The sequence below is a fragment of the Ruditapes philippinarum genome, unplaced genomic scaffold, assembly GCF_026571515.1.
Source record: "Ruditapes philippinarum isolate M1 unplaced genomic scaffold, ASM2657151v2 ctg1_1_1_1_1, whole genome shotgun sequence".
In the NCBI taxonomy this organism is placed as follows: Eukaryota; Metazoa; Mollusca; class Bivalvia; order Venerida; family Veneridae; genus Ruditapes; species Ruditapes philippinarum.
In genome coordinates this window covers 739,381-760,032 of record NW_026854124.1, presented here as the reverse complement: position 1 = coordinate 760,032, position 20,652 = coordinate 739,381, and the positions used below count along the sequence as shown (strand labels likewise).

Below are 20,652 nucleotides of genomic sequence, written 5' to 3'. Positions count from 1 at the left end.
TTTCAATTTACTTTTTATTTGTTTCTACACATTGTAGATATTACTGGCATAGCATACGGTGAAAAGATGGCTATGGCGGGCACTCATCACTATAACATTAGCAACATGTCAGTATGTTTTATTTTTACAGAACAACTAGTTATTCTTACATTTTCCCCTAAAAACGAAGCATCGATTTAAGTGATGTATGAAATGTCATATCACTATCATTAATTTACCAAGCTGAGAAAAATACTAGTATTGCCATAATTAGTTGGGACCTTGCGTCCCCTGGGGCCATTTCTAGCATGTAATTATGCTCCTGAATGCACAGCTTCAATATCGGGACCGAAACTGTAAACATTTGTTGGAATATTATTCCAAGAACATACACGTGCAAGAATATCAATGCCACGTGAACATCACGTGACTGTCTTGTTAAAGAAATATTTTCTATATTGATTCAGGTGCTTGGTAAATGAAAAATTGATTGTTAATTTATTTTATCACGAGATAAGAAAAAAGATACTGTTATTGATTTAAGTCGACTTCAAATGAAATGCTATTATTGCACAAGCATCTTTTTGTTTCCGATTTTTTTATAAAGATAAGATGTTCCATAAAATTCAGCCATTTCGAATTCAAGTAAATTTGCTGCAAATTTTATCAAATGCTGGCGATAAATCAAAGTGGTACAAATACAAACGTCTTTATTTAAATAGACATTCATGGAAAGGATTTGGGCCTTACATGCTTAATAAACTGTTTGTATGCTGAACAAACTCTTACGGTAATCAAACACACTTAGATTCATGCATGTTTGTTTTGACGTATAATGTGGAGTGAATAAATAGTTTCAATGGTATTATGAATATTGCAAATTAGTTAACCTATATTTATGATCGATACGGAATGCATATAGATTTTACCACTAAAATATATTGTTTTAGCTTAATTTTAGTCACATTTCTTTAATGTATAATATTAGTTATTCCCAAGTTAGACTGCAAAAATGGGATAAATCAAAGAGGTCATCTCTGGCCTGTTTTATTCTTCATTTTCATTTATTTCAAGATAGGATTTTAACACGTCAGACGAGGCAGTTAGATGCCTTTGTTTTGGCCATGAAAAATATTAAAGAATAAAGACTGCATTTCGGCAAATTTGATAGTTTATTTAACTTGGTCATTATTTTTAACACGTCAGACGAGGCAGTTAGATGCCTTTGTTTTGGCCATGAAAAATATTAAAGAATAAAGACTGCATTTCGGCAAATTTGATAGTTTATTTAACTTGGTCATTATGATTTATGTACCATTAAATTATTTTTTTAATGTTTTTAATCCTTTTGATCAACATATAAATTCCGGACTTCATGTTATATGAATAGGGAATGAAAATAAAAACTTAACAAAAGAAAACATCATATTTGATATGTTTATTATTTTCAGTTGTCAATTTCGGTTGTCAACACCACCGGCTTTTCTTTGCAAATATGACAAGTTTTATCAAAGTGTTCCTTATGAGTAGCAATAAAACTATTCCTTCATCTCTACACCGCGAATTTTATGAATAAAGTTTTATCATATTTTTTATCTGTACAAATATATTTTTGATTACTTTATGACAACCACACAGGAGCGACTTTTTTTGAGAACATGTAAACATTGTCTATATCAGAAATAATATAGCTATAAATCTTCTTCAAAAGTATGGTTATAAATTCGATTTTTTCAAAGTTTTCTGCCCTAAATCTTCGTGAAAATTTTAAATTATGAACAAATTTAGACGGTAAATTAAATTTTAGACAGAAACACGTAGGACAGTGAGCGCAGGCAACTAAAGTTAAAGTGTTGAGTAGGCATAAGATATGACATTTATACTTTTATCCGGAGTCAGAACTCGCGTCTGGCTCGTTCAGGCATTTTAGATGACATTTTTTTGGTTTGTTTAATAAAACATGTCCATGGCTTTAATTACTATTAGCACGAGCTACTGAAAATGTGAAATTAATTTCATTGTTTAATTCTAAGTATTTTTTTTTTGGTATTTAGATTTGTAAAATCCGTTTGAAGCAAAAAATAAAATTGAGCGTTACTAAGCAACGCTTGTTGAATTTTTCTAATTATAATAAAAATAATAATAATAATAAATGCTGATATTGAAATAGTTATAATTTCATAAATAGTAAAATCTCTTTTTATAAAAACAAATTGATATGTTGATGATGCTGCTGATTATTATAAATATTACAAAATCGTTTTCACATATACATGGTATGTAGGTATTGTTAAAAGGATAAACGTAAAACATAATAAGCATAATGAACGTTAATGATATTGATATTATGACAAAAGCTTGTAAGAAACAAAGAAGTAAACAATATATACTCCAATATTTATATCTATAATAATAATAATTATATGTTGATAATCGGGACAGTTTTATTATAACCGCGATAATGTCAAATGTTGAGCAATTATGACGTTAATAACGTAATAACGTAATAACGAACGCTAAATTACGCCTTAAGGCAAAAATTTGGCGAAAGTATATATGCAAAGAACAAAATGCATTGAATCGTTCGCTAAGAAAGAAAAGATCCATTTTGTTAATTTTTCGCATAGATACGTCAGTACCAGGTACGTCTGCCTATGTTAAAGAAGTTAAAGAACTAAATGTAAATCGTGTCATTTCGACGTCAATTTGACGTCATTCCTAGTGCTTTGAGGAACTAACGTCACAGTACAAACTTGGTAAAAAACTCATTATGAAAACTGGAAAAAACGTAAAAGTTTCTCACTGTTCACTGCTCACTGTTATTTTGGCAGTAAGTTCTGCATCCTTTATCGATGTATGTGTAGTCATCCAATTTTTATTGTCTGGGTATTTCATCATTTTCATGAAAAGATTAAATTGCATTTGTTTTAAAATTATTGTAACGGAAATAAATTGGACCCCGGCGTATATTTGACATGTGTATTTCTTAATTTTAAGGCGTTTGGCATTAATGAAAACGGGTCCATATTTCTAACGAGACCTATGTTTCAGCCACATTTGACATGGGAAATCAATATATTTTCATATTTATTTTTATACACACTGACGCTTGAAGTTTTGCCATTTCATGATTACAGTTGATTCACCATACCGCAATACTCGTTGTGTATCTCAACTGTTTTTATCGCACTCCAAAACATGGACGGCGACCGCAACGATGTTCAGAATCACCATTTACAATCTACCATTCATTGGTTAAATTCACTGGTTGTTTGTCAATATGTAAAAACTTTTGATGAGTAATGGCAGGTATAGAGGACATTTGGAGTCCGTTATTCACACTGTACTGAATGCGACAGTGATTGATCTTCGATTTTCACCATATTTTCAGAATTCCTGTGTATTTATTTGACAAGGGGGGCTATCAACATGTCAACCCAGCTGACCAGTCGGTTAAATACCGACACATATATGTACTTCACATTCCACATTGTGTTTTTACAAGATACTTTGAAGTATTCCAATGGCCAAGATGCCAAAATTATACATTATAACACATAGGTAGTAGGTACTAACCATTCTTATAAAGTAACTCACAGATAGATTAAAACCAGTATCAAACGAGAAAGATACACGCACCATCTATACAACAGCTGTTACTTAAAATATCGAAGGAATTGCACTTTCTATCTATCCTTATATAATTGTATGGCTAAAATTAGTGCATTTTGTAAATTGGTACCGAAAAATATATTTTATATATCCTGCTAATGATGTCTGTTGAAATTTACCATGATAGGGCTTTCAGCGGATTAATATCTAATTAGTCAACAGTAAAGTGCGGTAATATTGCAGAAAGAAAGTAATTAAGATGTTCGCGCGATTATTAAATTAACAGACCTGTCTAAATGACGGATAGCTTGTACGGAACGGTACGGGTCATCCGTTAGATATTTAATTAGAGTGACCAAGACGGTTGAAAGTATGCTCCTAACAAACATCCATCATAGATAAACTAGGGTCTGTGTGTGTTGATAAAGATACCGATAGACAGATATATGTATCAATGTTTCAACAAGCCCACCAAACATGATTTGACAAAAATTTGACTTTGTATATGATGTCAAATATTAATTATATAGCATTTGTAGCGGGCACAATTATTGCCTTTTCTACAACGCATGTTACAAAAGACACTTTCTTATTTCTTATTCACAGTGTCCTTAAGATTAGGATAAAACATCGTATTCAAAGATAAACTTTAACAATACACATTATCTGTCTGAGACAACTTAATATTTTGTAAAAGACTGCTTCATAATTCTTAAATGAAAACTTTTTTAAATGTTACAATTTAGTAAAGGACAACATATTACAGCATGGCTTTATATTCATTATCATCCGTAAAACACACGAAACTTTTACAAAAATGTTTTCTTAATCTCTATTTAGTATCAAATATATTTAATTTAATGTAAATATAAATACAAGGTAAATTTATCAAGTTTTAATCCGTATGTATATAGACATTATTATATCAATACTTTTAATCTGTCGATAGTCTTGTAAAATGATATTAAACTTATAAATCTCTTTTCACCATTTGTTTATTTGATTGTAGTAAGTATTCTGTAAATATTAAAACGACAAATTACAGTTGTCTAAACCCGACAATTAGTTCAGAAAGAATTGCGTGTTTAAGAAAGGTTAATTTGGAAAAAAGCTGGAACATTTCGAACATTTCACCGGTAAAATTGGCGGGAATTCACGTCCGTCTGCGGACGGATAACGGCTATTTATGACGACACTTTAAATATTTCAATATGACAATGGATCCTAATCGCCTACGATAAATGAGTAGTTTGCATGCTAAACAGGCATTTATTCCTTATATGGTCATTTAATGGCTTCAATCATAGTTTTAATGTTGTAAGTTCAGACTGTAAGCAATAATAGTTTCTCAACAACACCGAAGGTAGTAGAGATTTGCTCTGCAGCGTTTCTAATTGAACTACTTAAGAGCTTGTTCGATTTATAGATTAAATATCTAAGAATCACTAGCATGCCCCTGCGTAAATACCGTTTTGAAGAAACAATAATTAGTACAAAGAGGAAACCCGCAATAACCTGCCTGAAAACGAGTTAAACCATTAAGCTCCGTGACAGTTTCAATTATTGAGACTGGTAGTCACGATTTTGCGGAACACCGACATAATGGCTGCTATCAAAATTCAGGAACCAGTCTTGGAAGCTTTTTGAAAGCTTCCGTTTCACAGAGATTCTTCAGGATCCCATCAGAGCTTGCACACGAAATAGTAATTTATTCATCAAAATAAACAAGCGCCCGCGAGAGCCAGTCTTATTTACATTGAACATGTCACATTCAACATTGTTATTACGTTCTGATTTGAGTTGATGTGAGTAGAATTATCATGGTATACAATTCCTTAATTTCAGGCCATGTCTAAATATGTTTATCTTTTTAAAACGTTTCTGATGGCCAACAGATGATATAAATACTGTTCTGTCAACTTGGTCGACAACATTGCTTTTGGCGAATTGAACCTTAAGAAATATTTGTTTGATTTTTTTAGAGAAATTGTATGCCTTGGTCTTTTCAAGTACGGCAGTATTCAGACGAAGTTATGTAGGATTTACAATATTTCGAATTCAAGATTTTGAGAACCTTGTAATATGCCGCTAATAGTCGTGGTAAAGTAATATATTACATAACAATGCATCATGGTTAAGAGAAAGAAAGAAGCTAAATTAATAGAAAACAATTCAATACTATTATTAGAAAATAATGCATTTCAAAAAAGTGCTACTTTCTTCACATGTGAACTCCTAGTTTTTCTCCCAGACGCTTTACACACCCTTTGCTTTTCTTCAGTCTTTGAATTACTATCAAACTAGACTCAAATTATACCAATTCATCATAATTTTGCAAGCATAGCCATTAATATTTGAGTTTAAGGTGACAAAAAAGATAAAAAGAAGAGAACGCAGAATCGTTGAAAGTTAGAAAAAGAATCCCTAAGTCTCTGAAGTGATCACTCAAATACTTCAGTTTGTGTTTTGGCAAAAATTGACACTAGTATTGAACTAATTAAGGGGTCCATTTATCATTTTCGTCTCCGCCGTCACCTTGCGCGAACCCTCGCGACCCGAGGCGGAAATTTGTTAGCAATATCTGTTAAGCTTTGTTAAGAAATATGTTTGTTTTAAAAGGAAGCGAAATGCGATATTGTTTTTCGGGAAGAAAATGTGGTTAATATGAACTATTTTCTCGGATGATCTTTCGGGAATTATATTGGATGTGTGAAATATTGAGGGACTGACTAACTCCCATAAACGACGATGAATCCCCATGAACATTTTGTCTCAAATGAATTGGCAAAGATTTATTGTGTATATTTTAAACAAAACTTCGAAGTTGTGTCAGAATGTATCAAACATAAAAAGAAGACAATTTTTATTTCTTCGACAGCTTTTTCTTATTTGGGTCGTACCGATAAAAATTAAAGCATTTTTGCTGATATGAATCACTCAGTTTTTAACAATAAATGCAGTTCAATGTTTTTGTTGACATTTTCAATACCTAGGATATGTAAAGTCTATAATTATATGATGTCTGTCTGCCAAGTAATGATCATTAAAATAGATATATTGTGGTAGCCTTTTTTACAAGGATGTTTGTATTTGACACTCTTGTCGGAGTCTTCAAAATTTGGCGCCAAAGGTTAAAGCCACCTTGTTTGAACATTGTTACAAAAATCATAAGGCATGGGAAACAATGCTGGTTTGGCTATTTTACATAGTTTTAATTTCATAGACTGTCACAAATTCACGTTAAGCATGTGTGGCCATTGTTTAAGCGACATATTTGCTTTTGAATTTTATTAGTAAAAGTTGTGTCCCTTTAAAGCGTTTATACGCCATTTGTAATTTGTTTGCTTTTAAGATTATATTTTGAACAGACAGAATTGGTGTAAAAAATAAATGCTTAATTGTAAATACTTACTTAAACAAGAATTTAATAATACTTATTTACAGCAAATTTTTATAATAAGATATATAAATCTCCAAACTAACCAGACTTTAACTAAACAATATTTTGATAAAAATGTTTGAATAAACCAAAACCAGTTAACATTTGAAGAGTCTGGCATGAAAAATTGAGACGTTTGTGGTAAAGTTAAGCTATTTTAGCGTCCATGAATATGTAGTGAGTTGATGTTAAATTGAAAGTGGCAAAAAACAACAATTTGATACCCTATATGTAGTGCAGATTTTAAAGTGATGTCCGCCAAATGTTGATATTTATTAAGTTAAATGCCACCGATATTGCACTACTAGACGTGCTGTATGTCATTTACGATACGATTATGAATAATCAAGAAAATTAACTAATTTCCCTAATTCGCATTTTCTTTTTTTTTTGTCAAAAATAAAATATAAATGTTTAAGCTTGTTAACAAAGCAAAAACGTTACTGACAAATACCATACTGGGAAATTGTGCATATATGTGTTTCTAATGGTTACAGAAATGAAGGAATTGCATACAAAATGAGACACTTTAAACAAGGAGAAGGCGTCTGCTTCTTAATTTGACATAATAATTACATGCGTAACATAATTTTTTTTTAAAGAAAAACAGAAGAAATCATTCTATTATTATAATAATGATATTTAAATTTTCGAAAGTTTCTATGTTAACGCGATACAAGGCCTGTCTGGGAGCACGTGCATTATTGAAGGTATATTCAAGAATATACAAATCTCTGTTTAATGAACTTTGTGCATAGTTTTAAATATCTTAAAGAGAATGTGTCATACTCACGAGTAAAAAATTGAGATTACTAGTGATTTCAGGTGAACATGATGATGTATTTGCTTCAATATTTCACCAAATAATACGCGAATAATGACAGTTTTAACACTTAAGATGCTAATATTTCGATCATTTTTATATAGAGATGTTGGTATAAATATCTTTTAAAACATATGTTTTACAAAGAAAGGTATACAGAAAATAATTGATAGTAAAAAATCCATTACACCCTCCGTGACGGTCAAATACATCGAATGTTTTACAAAGGCCTGAGCTGGACGTCAGAATTAATTGTTATTTCAACGATTTATTGTTGTCCACTTTGAGACAAGATCTAATTCTAAAACAAACTATCATGATGTCAAGTGCAATTTCTTAGCTGATCGATCCCGTACAAAGACTCTTAGATTCCGTGAAAATCATGCTATATAACTCTTGTTGTTTATAAATTAAAAACACAAGATCAATGCTTTCTATTTTTTTGGTAATCTTATTTTACAAAGAATGACAATATCTGGTTGTTTAAATAAACAGTACAATTTTATAAATGAAAAATTAAAAAAATATATTACACAACCACTTATTATTATAATTTTTAAAGCAAATACAAATTTGGTTTAAAAATACAAAAAAAATCAGTAAATATTATTTTGAAAACGTTAGATCTTTAATCCTATTTACATGTTTTGTCTTTCCTAATTAATCAACGTAAGTAATAAGTAATAAATCAAAATATATATTTGGTGTAAATGCAAGCTAGATAGGTCAATTGACAAATAAATATTGTATTTAACAAATTCTTAATAAATTGATAAAGTTTTGGATATATTTAAAATATCAGCGGTTTTAAGTTTAAGCTTATAAATGCCGACGGCAATTATTCTTTTTTACGACTTTATCAGCTAATTTTTAATACTGTATCCAAACTATCATAGCCAAAACTAGTTATTAATAGCGTATATGTATCAAATATTAACCTAAGACGACTTTTACAAATTAGTTGTAACCACTTATTAACTTTATTATTAGGATGAAAACCATACCGGACTGTCATATCTTTTTTCACGCACTTTTTGTCAAAACTCTATGTTGTTGTAATTAATCACTTCATGTTATAGAAAGTAATATAGTTTTGTTGGGAAACAATCAACGTGTAGGCAATATTGTGTATCTATAAACATTAATATATTTACATAAATATATTTATAATACATGTATATATTAAAAAGCAAATTTCTCTTTACATAGTATCAGTGATAATAAGCGTTATATAACTGTTAGAAAATAAGTTTTAATTTCTACTATTCCATTGATATTTTTTTCAAAATTATATTAAAATGTGTCTGTTGAAAAATAAATAATGTAATATTAAATGTAAATATTATCTCATGTATTCAAACATAGTATAAACGAAGCGGTGTCTGTCTGATGGGTGATACAAGAGGAAGAATATTAAGATGAAACAGTAATAACCCGTTCGTAATTCCGTAATTTTCGTCCGCAATTTCGATTCAAAGACTGACCATAGGACAGGGCGATCAAACAAAATACGGCGCACAACGTTCCAAGATCAGTGTCTATAACTGGAAATCAATCCCGTGTAATTTGGTCATTATAAGGGCCCTTATTTGTTCCTTAAGAGGAAAGGTGGACACACAGTGGAGATCGTTTATCATCATCTGACCAGAAAAGGTCAGCATATGGTGTGAAGTTAGATGACATTTAAAGAGAGGAGATGTATTTTACATGACTAATGAAGTGTACACAATACAGTACGGGACAAAGACGGAATTAATCCGAGACTATAGTGTTACTGCTGATAAATTTGTTAGACATTGGTGCTGAGAACAGGACCATAGTCAACAATATTAGAAGGTTTTGCAGCGCATTTAAAGGTGGGAGGGTGAGTTTAATTGACAGAATGTGTGAAAGCTGCTGTTTAAATGAAGTTCAGATCTTAAAGTATGTTTAGAAGTCACAAATCTAAAAAATACTACATATTTACTCCATGATCATAACGGCATTGTCCTTGCAACTCAAATGCTTTAAAGATTTTCAAAAGTTTAAAAATTAAACATAAAATCATTTATAGCCAAGTAAATAAATGCATAAAAATATCTTCCACCGAAACATCGATATTGACTTTAAAAAACAAAACTTAATAAAGACAGGGTTAACAGGAAGTTACATGAATACATAAAAGGTAATATACACACTGACATAAAAATGTCATAGATCGAGTTGCCATTACCACTTCAACACCCCCGTATAACATTAAATGCGATTTGCTTGTAAATTCCCTGTGTATGTATGTTGTTTGAATGGTGTTTTTCCACATTTGGTGGCCTTATTTATTACATATATAGCCTAAATAACGCCACAGAACAGAAATAATCTTATATGTTTCATTTACTAATGTGTTGTTGTACGTGTTCACATAGTAGACTTGACAATTGGGACTTTTCCCTCAAGGCCTCACCATACTTTTACAAGTTTTATTGCCATTTAGCGAATTTAGCTTGAAATATTGTATTAAGTGTATGATATACATTACATACTTAATTTCAATTAAACTTTACAAATTACATAAAAATATTAATAAAAAGTTATTTAAACTTGGAACAAATTTGATATCAATTATCCGCTTAAAATATCAATGGATTCAAATGAGTTTTGATAATAACTGGCGGGAAAAAAGGAGAACAAAATAAATTTCGAACATCATCAACGTGTTATTATATACACGTATAGAAAGGATTTTTAGTTTTTAATATCACTTTTGATATTCTTTATGCACGGAAATGTGTTTCTTATCTAAAACTGTTATTCTAGCAACATACATTAACATATAAGTTTTTACTTAAATACAAATTCAACAATATGAACTAAACAGCATATTCCAAAAATCAAATTTTGGGTTATTTTGAATAACACTTTATTTAGGCGTTTATGTACATGTTCATTTAGGAGTTGTTAATGTTCAACTATATATTTAAATATTACTATTAAAACAAAGTGAAACTTTTGTTCTAATGCGGGCATGTTTTCACAAAGATGACGGCATATCAAAAGACATGGTTCTATGTTTGCAGAAGATCATGTGACCTTAAAAATGGGCATACAACAGCTTTTGTTAAATGAGAGCCTACTTCGACGGTCCTTTTTAAAGTACCATCCCTTGCTTTTCGAGAGGACTATAAATATGCAAAAGGAATAAGCGAATTGACATGCACTTACAGCAAACAAAGACAGGAGCCATAGTCTCGACAATGTTTGTTCTACAAAGAAAAACATACAAACGCGGGAATATCCGTGTCTATGACCATATAAATATGGGCCTAGTTATGTCTACATGTTGCCTCTTTAAAACAATACACTTATTGATTTCATAAATGGTGAAAAAATTGGTTTAAAAACGTGATGGTGGACGCTGACGTAATGTGAAAATCGCATCCGGCACCCACACAAATAAAAAAGATGAATACGGGCTTAAGTTAGAGCTGTACTCACTGATGGAGACGCAAAATTACAATCTAACGCCTAGATGTTATGTCATTTGCTCACCCTTTATATTTTTTTTGCTATTGATATTCTATAAATAATTTTCATATAACTTTTCAAAATCAAATAGTTATCAAAATCTTAAATAGTGTACGAGGTATTTCTGCTTCATTTATTTTTTAAATAAAAGGTATTATTTATCTTTTTATTATCATATACTTATTCGCATATCTTTAAAAGATTTTATGCTTCTTTCAGAATTCAGTTTAAATTTCCTGCAATAAATCAATAAATATTTACTTATTTGATTTGAACTTCAACAACACAGTTTTTCTTTATGATGTAGACGATTTTATGCATGTCCATATAGCTTGTATTCTTTTCTTAAATATTAGCCATTTACAAATGCACTATATGCAGAATATCAAGACGAAAAGACAAAATTTTCATAGAAGATTCGCAATTTAGAGAGAGAAAACGAAACTACCGCCCGTTGATTCTATTTCGGTCATATGCCATGTTCTAATAAGCACTTGTGTCAAACAATGCATTGGACTTGAATCCACTTGAAGTGAATGGTCCCCGGCGTTAAATAGACAGTATTAGCTGTTACAAGTTTACAAATATTACCATCGGTGATTGCCACATGCTGTCTTCTATTACTAGGGTATTAAGACAGTGTCTTTTCTACTTTAGCAACAATAAGGAGATTTTCTTTGACGCGAAAAGCGACATTGATACGTTTGAATTACGCGTTTTCGTTTGAAGCGAAACCAGCGCGCTCGAACTTTGCTGTGCATTTGATTTGATTTGTGAATGAAAATTAAAATAGTTTACACCGTGTGTTTTACATCATTTTCTTACAAAACAAACCCGAAAAAAAGAAAAACAAATACGTCGAAAATTTGAACGTCAAGATCAAAGTGCGATGTCAAGTTAAATGCAACAATGAAATAGCTGCAAAGTAACCTTTTTTTCAACAAATGTTAACGTTAGAACGACATCAAACCGTATGCATTGCGATACAGGGAAGTTTTGACCGAAAAGGGAACTTTTTTTTCTTGCTTTCAAAGGTGCGCGTGAGTCAGATTCATGGGCGATGATAAGTTTAATGTACATAAATGTCTTTACTTTTCAGACGTGAAAAATAACAATATCGTAAAGTTAACAATCTTTGATATCTTAAGAAGTGACGAAGATGTAATTTATGAAACAAACTATAATTGATATTATGAAATATTCAAAGAACAATTATTAAAAGACAATTAAAATCATTGTAAAATTGAAAGGAAAAACGCATTATTATTTGTGATTCTTATTTTTATTATTTATTTATCATTATCATTTATAATTCTGTATTTTTTACTTTTCAAGTTACTTTTATTCATTCACAAAAATAAGATTCAAGGAATTAATTTTAAGATTTCTTTTTTATATTCTTATTATGATGTTTCTAGAGATATTAAATTAAAATTTATAGTTTTGAACATCGCATAAGCATGTATATGTGCATTAAATAAATCGTAGATAATTTAAATCCCAGTTTATCTTTGTGAAATATATATTTGAAATTCTATTTTAAAATAACTGATTGATATTTTCTTTCTCTTTCTGACATTACTTTTATGACACGACTAAAAGAACAATAAATACGTCATTTAACGAACCAAAAATATTTGTTATAAAATAACATAATTGATAACACAATAAATTAATTATATTCTCTTAGTTTGTGTTCATTAAAAAACCTATATCTTAATTTTTCCATTCTTCAGGTTCTGAATTTTAACCAAAACTAAGAATATTTTAAAGAACAATATGAACATTATGGTACATCAGTAGAAATAAAATTAAACATATTATATCTGTCAGAAGATCTTCCTATTGACAAGACGACAATCATTGTTTGATAGGGCCATCTTTATTATGGAAAAAGTCAATGGTTTTAGGCCATATTTTTCTTCCCTGATCACTTCCTCTTATCAGATTTGTTTCATAAAAGCTCTCATTATTGGCGTATTGTTGCGAGATATTTATCTCTTTAATAAATAAACAAAGATGGTATATTCCTCCGTTTCTATCACCTTCAAAGGGAGAAAGCGGCAGATTTTACATGTCTAGATAATGATGGTTGTAAAAGATTCCCCGTAATTGCAATTTCTTCTAATTTGTGATGTCTCTTTGATACCGATCGATTTTAATTAAGAATTTAATCACTTCATAATGACGAAATTTGTCCCCAATTTTTGAACAATAGAATAAAAATGTTTATCTTTTGCATTCGCCCAAAAATGCTTACTTATTTTATCAAATTAAAAACATTGACAGATCAAAGCAAAATAAAGATACTAAACATATTTATAAACATTGATAATTGAAAAAAAATAATTTATCTCTTTATTTTTGTGGTTTATCTTTAGATGTATAAAAAAGCAAAACAAAATATAATTAGTTCTTTCTAAAAAAAAAACTTTTGCACTTGAATAGCCAGTATATTTTTCATCAATAGTCATCAATACATTTATTTTTCTGAAATTTACACCTATGTTTTTAGCTTTGCCTTTTGAATATCATTTAATAAATAATTCTTTATTTCTATATATATATTAAACTGTAATAAACTAAAGAAGATATATTTTAAATACGTTTATATATGAAACTATAATAATCTAAAATAATATGTATTTTATTTTTTATGTAAATAAGATATTTTCAATTTTGTTTCTTTGTGATGAAATATAATATTTTGAAATATAATAATAATCATAATTATAATAATGTCCGTTGAATTTGGGCGTAGGGATTAACATATTTTAACAGCAGTGAAATATACTTTAAATTATTCCTTATAAGGTTACCATTCTTACTTCTCTGTAGTACAAGAAGTTTCCCTCATTTAGTAACAAATGAAATAGAATAAATATCATTTTAAACACCCTTTTGAAACTTTGACAAGCAATTAAATCGTAAAAATATAAAAGATTACTTTATTTTATTATGGTGGATACCACATGCAATTGCATTGAATCGTTACAGTTTTAAAAACATATATTTATGTTTCTTACATTTCTTGATATATACAAAAGTTATCAGACTCTAAAATGTGTACTTATTATTAATCACTTGAAAATAGTTTTTTTAATGACAAAACTTACCTTGTTTACCCGGATTCCTTTTAATCTGCATCCACCTAAACGGCTTGGCTTGTAAACTTTGGGGTGAGGGGGACTCTGATTTCACCGGTGAGGGGGGTGTCATCTGAGGGAGGTAGGCTGTATGACTTCCATTTGGTATTGAGCACTGTCCCATAGAATCAATGCACGGGCTCCCGTACACCGATCTTCCGCCGCCTGGGGAATGGGGTGGTATGCCCCCATGTGAAGTTTGTGAGTCGCAGTTAATTGCCGCAAGTCCTGTATAAGGGTCCAAACACTGAGCCAATTGGCCGTCTATTTCTTGATATCCCGTGCCCCGAACTCCCCTCCCCATCATAGAATTATTTCCATTCACGTTATAATTTACATTTTGATGTTGAGAAACCACATGTCCATTTACTAGTGACAGGTCCACACCGCCATGTGATAAATTTATGTTGCTATTATCCGTGTTATAGTATCCATGTTGTCCAGTATCTATAGAACGACTATTCATAGAGTACCCGTAGATAGACCCCGTACCGTCCTGTGTATTTACATTGTATCCCGTCCCGTAAGAATGCGCATCTAAATTGCACAATGTATAATCACCCTCAGTATTCATCATCTTTGATAGCTCTTGATATTCTTAAACAATCGCTATTCCTTGTCAATTCCTAAGACTTAAATTGCTTGTCTCGTCCTAGATGAATCTGAAAATAAATGAAGGTAAATTACGACGTGAAAATGACAACATTAGTAAAACCCATCCAAACCACGTGCTCCGCAGGAGCCAATCAAATATCTGCTTCAGGCATGACCGATGAAAGTCCTATTTTGATAGATGTAGCAGTGATGTATGGCTCTAAGCATTTCTGTTATTTTTTATATTTGAAGTCAAACTGTTTCGAACGCCTAAAGTTATTTTAATAAAAATACTGCAATAGTTTACAAGGTTTTACGATTACACGCGCGCTAGTCCAGTCACTCTCGCGTTTTTAACGTTGATTGTCGACCGAGCGGAATAGTTAACTATGACGAAAATCGTTTGTTTTTATTGACACTTTGAATAAAAAGTACCTCCTCAGAATCTGACACTTGTCTTTCTTATGCCGTACGACTTAGCGCATCGAGTGATATTTACGTGTAAATTTTATTGCTGTAGCTAACACTAAAGCATGTCCGAATATGACTCTTTATGAAAGTGATATTGAGAAATTATACCGAAGATCGTATGAATCAAACTGTCTCAAACGTGTTTCCCCTTTTGACGAAGAACTCAGGCGTAACCAATGCGTTTTTTTTGTTTACATCATGCTGGGACTGAACGCTGTAAAATGCGGCTTGGTGATTTTTTTTATCGAACGCTTAAATGTAAGTTTTGATATATGTCGTTTTTATTCAAATGCGCACAGCAGTCTGGAAACAAAAGTCACGGATAAAATGCTTTTAACCATTTTTAGTATAATCTTTACCAACCCTAGAAATCCATATTATATATCAACAATTTGCCTATTTAAGTAGTTAAAAAAAATAAAGCAAAAAAAATATATAGATAAGTAAAATAGATATTAAAAAAAATTAAACTGGAGACTACACGACCAACTGTAAATATATCTAAAACAGAAAACATATTCCAGTTCAAAACATGTAAAAAGAATAAGTAAGATACTTGTTTCTTTATTAAGATGGATATATACCAGTTTTCGAGTTATGAAGTACATTTTCTTTTCAAATTATATCATCACAATTGGTGCTTGCCTAAGTTCGAAATTTAGAAGAAAATATAATTATATAATTATATTATATAACTTGAATAATCTAATGTTGCCTACAATCCTTTAAAACTTGAGAAACATCATTATCATAACACTTAAATGTTCAATTCACAACATTTTTTTACTTTTTTTTGTGTTCCCTATACGTGTCTCAAACTTAGTTTACATGAATATAAACATGCATATAAACCAAATAAAAATGACTTATCCCTCGGAATGAACTGGTTTTCAAGAAACAAAGTTCCAAAACTAATTTTGAGAAACGAAAATTTAATTCTGTTGCAAGAAACATTTAATTTTATGTAAGCTGCATTGTTTCTATAAATCAAACAACACGAACATATATTTATTCAAAACTTACACATTCTATTATAATTACCGCTAAATTTATAAGGAGAAAGGAAACATATAATTATCTACGGAAACACATTGTAAAAGAGATTGAATAACAATCACTTAAGATTCAATTATTTACATTCTACAGGTCCTCCACTGAACCACCCCTACACCGCTTTTTAACAGACATTTTGTATCCATATTGGCCAAGTGGTGCTATCATTACAACTTCGAAAATGGTGTCAAAGTCAAACCAATATAGAATATCTTATTAAACCAGTAATTTGAAAACCTTGTCTAAAGTGATCGTGCTTAAATATTATGAGTTTGACCTTTCGGGCGTGTAAAATGTCAATATTTGATATAGCTCAAGTATCTATATGTTTAACTAAAAGTTATTTTTAACACAACATATTAATTTATTTGATATAATATGAAACAATTGAGCTTTACAAAATTGATCTAAAGCTTATGTCTTAACCATTTTTCAAACGAACAATGGCATTGCATTAATATGCACATCTTTGTTTGCCTAATAAGGTTGAGTTTGGCCTAATAAGGTTGAGTTTGATTCAGTACCAAATGTGATATTTGCTTGTATACATGTACATTTTATTTTCATTATTATTTTTAAAGATTTTTGGTGATAGAGAAAAGCCCGTACGATTTATTTCTGTATCATATTATAAGGCCTTATTTTACGTACACACGTTTTTTTACAGTCAAATGCTAAATCTATTATAATATGAATATGACATAACTTTATTCCATCGCTGAGACCTCTTTCGAACACTTCTTGTGGACGTCGTGGAAGGACAATATCTCATTCATTTGATCAGAAGTATAAGTTTGTATAACACATTAGGTGATAAGAAAATTCATTAGGTTAACATTCGACCGATCAGACATTTTATATATCATAAGCGCACACTGACTAATTATCGAACATAAATTATTAATGCCTAAGGTATTTGATGACTTCGTTATGTGTTTGACAGCTAGAGTCTCCGTTTATATTCGGATCAAAATATGACCTAAATATTTAGCGCTTACAGCAAAATGTGTTATAAGACCAAACTTGAATACAGACGATCAAACTTCTTGTCCGAAAATTATTAATATTTAGCAGAATTATATACATTATACATACACACAAGTATGTTGTGTCGGTGCTCAAAATTTCACTTTTTTCAAAACACACCTGCATCACATACTTATTGAAATGTATTCATTTTTGACGCAGAAACGTACATGTAACACAATTGGTGATCTTCTCATAACATAATTAACTAATTCTATCTAATAAAAATGATGATTTCATAAAAACAAGATAATTTGGTATCAAAATGACAAGGTTCTAAACCTTCCATAGTTCAATCCGAAACAACTGTCTAATCATTTGGCACAAATACATATTTATTTCGTTCTTGATAAACCAATCGCTTCGTTAGGTGCCAAATGAAATGATTTGCTGAACAATTTTAAACGAAACATAATTCGTATCTGGAACTAAACTTGATAATTAAAAGGATCGATAGTTGTTGGTAGCATATATAACATAAGTATAGTACTTTTAATTAAATTCATTTCTATTTCTAGAAACACCAAATTGAATAACAAAATGCAATGAATATGCCCTTTCATAGAGGACATGAATGAGCATAAGTTCCATACTTTATATATCGAACGAGATGAATAAAATTATATTGTACGAGCCTGTGGCGAACACAATATATTTTCGTTATCCAAGAAGTTAAATGAATTCAGCAAATAAACTTTACGAATATAACATTACTTTTATCATATCCCAAAAAAAGAAGTCAATTGGCGCGCGTTTAACTAATATTTAGCTTGTCTTATCGCTATAATTTTTAACATGTATCACTAAATTAATGTCATCGTAAATGCGCGGCCGTGCCATACCGTTTTATGGCTACGGGAAAGTGGCACGGGTACATGAATGTAATGTTTGGTAAATATGTGACTCGGGCGGTTATTTTTTTACTTTTGTTATTTAATGTTAAGTAAGAAAATATATAATTTTTAAATATGTCTATATAATCCAAAATTTTGAAAAAAACTAGAGATTTTTAAAATAAACAAAGACAGCAATGCAATAACAAAAATAGAATGCTTGATTTTAATTCATCTCAACATGAGCTGCAATGCGTTGCATACCCCCCCCCCCAGCACAGGCTAAAGTAACATCAAATTTAACAATGAAATATTCGGAATCGTGCAAAAAATTGTTTTAACATTTAAGACAAATGAATTCAGATTAGTACTTTTAATATACCCAAGCGTACATGAATATTTTCCGTTCTTATGGTCCTTCCCGTTCTATCAACACCCCCTTTCACCGCCATAAAGCATTGGCAAATGTCTGACATCAAAAAGACTCCAAACACGAAACCAGACAAAATTGCCTCAACATGTCTTCTTAACAATTTCGTTTTGATAACTTCCTTCTCAATTTACAATGTCATTGCGCAAGGATATCTTTTGGTCATATTAAATGAATTTTTTTCTTACATTTTCGGAGACATTTATTTACAAAATACATATAAACGAAGTATAAAAAATGTATAAAAACGACATCATACAGTCATGACTGACAGGGAGGTATACAATTTTAATTTCCATTTTGTCGACACTAAAGCATGAATGGAAGTTTTAATTATTCAAGGTCCTTTCCAAAAATATGTTTTAGAGTGTTTACAGCAACAAATTGTCCATTAACATTTGAATAAAACAGCATTTTATACTCATAAAAGTTAATGCAATTGCATTATAAATGTAACTTTTGCACTATCAAACTGTATTTGCATCATGATAATATTTTGAGGTTATTTCTAGAACTAATGAAATCCTAGACGGACTGGCACTTTTTCAACATGACCTTTGTAACTTTATTTCTTAATGTATTTTAACCCTTTTAAAACATTGCTTTTTTCTTTTTCTATTAATTGATTTAAAAAGCACTCCAACTCAAAATGCATTTCTTTAAATAAAACCACTAGAAATCCGACAGCATTATTTACTTATTTAAGTATTCCATTTCCCCAGTTTTTTTTGTTCTCTACATTTTGCTGCAATCTCTCGCCAGCCCTTCTGGTTCCCCGACACACATGTCTCTCTTTAGTGTTGTTTTATTTTTCTGGTCCTTCGGGATCATTGATTCCAGCACTTTTAAGTATTAAGTACCGCCCAAGCCGATGCTTGAGGTGAGTGAGGGATGCTGCACTTATCATTATCCCTCATGTAAAAATTCTGCAATTTTCATGTTATTTTGTTGTGATTAATTCTTCCGAGGGATCACCCTTTTTTCTAGATTTTTGTCAGTTTCTACGATTTCATTCTTTGAATTATTAAAAATAACGCGGCGTCCATGCTTCGCCCATGTGCCCTCTCCTATTATTCTTTGGTGCCCTGCTGGGCTCCTTGCCGGCGGTGCTTTATCCAAGGATTTTAATGGGGGAATGCGTTCATTTAAAGCCGCCCTTCCTTGTTTATCTTTGTTTACATATTCCTTTCAAACTCTTCCACGCAGTTTTGTCCATTTTAGATTAACCTTAAATATTGAAATTATAGAAATGGAAGTCCAACAGGTCGAAAATTGAAAATACTGCAACCTGGTGTTATTGAACCTTATCCTGGACGAAAGCTACCGTCCGTCCCCATCCCTAGCACCGGCTAACGCAGAACACATTTGAAATAATAATTATAATTCAGAAATTTATGTCGTATAAGTATAACGTGATATAGAGTTTCTATTTGCAGATTTTTTTATTATTATAATGCAATAGTCGCAATCAAGAGAATGAGAAATTAAATACAATAAAAGAAGTAGAAACGATTCAAATACTAAATATATGTATACCTGACTACATGTGGCACTGATTTATGAAATTGAGATAAGGATTGATACATTGGAAGCAATGAAAACAACAAAATTTTATAAAAACTGCAGATTGAAGACTGCCAAGTCTTTTCATGAGAGATAATGTAAAAATGCAACACCCCAACGCTCCCTAGCACCGGCTTAAGTGAAATCAAAGATCCCGAAAGACCAGAAAAATATAAACAACA

At 30.7% G+C, this 20,652-nt stretch overlaps 1 protein-coding gene across 1 annotated transcript in view; it reads right to left on the bottom strand.

Moving 5' to 3' along the window:
* LOC132739026 (homeobox protein Hox-A1-like) overlaps positions 1 to 20,652 on the bottom strand; it is a 58,340-nt gene that overhangs the window by 11,401 nt on the left and 26,287 nt on the right. The window contains exon 2 of the mRNA XM_060726674.1: positions 14,471 to 15,162. Coding sequence (XP_060582657.1) covers positions 14,471 to 15,077 — 607 coding nt within the window. The 5' untranslated portion in view covers positions 15,078 to 15,162. The remainder of the gene's footprint in view (positions 1 to 14,470; positions 15,163 to 20,652) is intronic.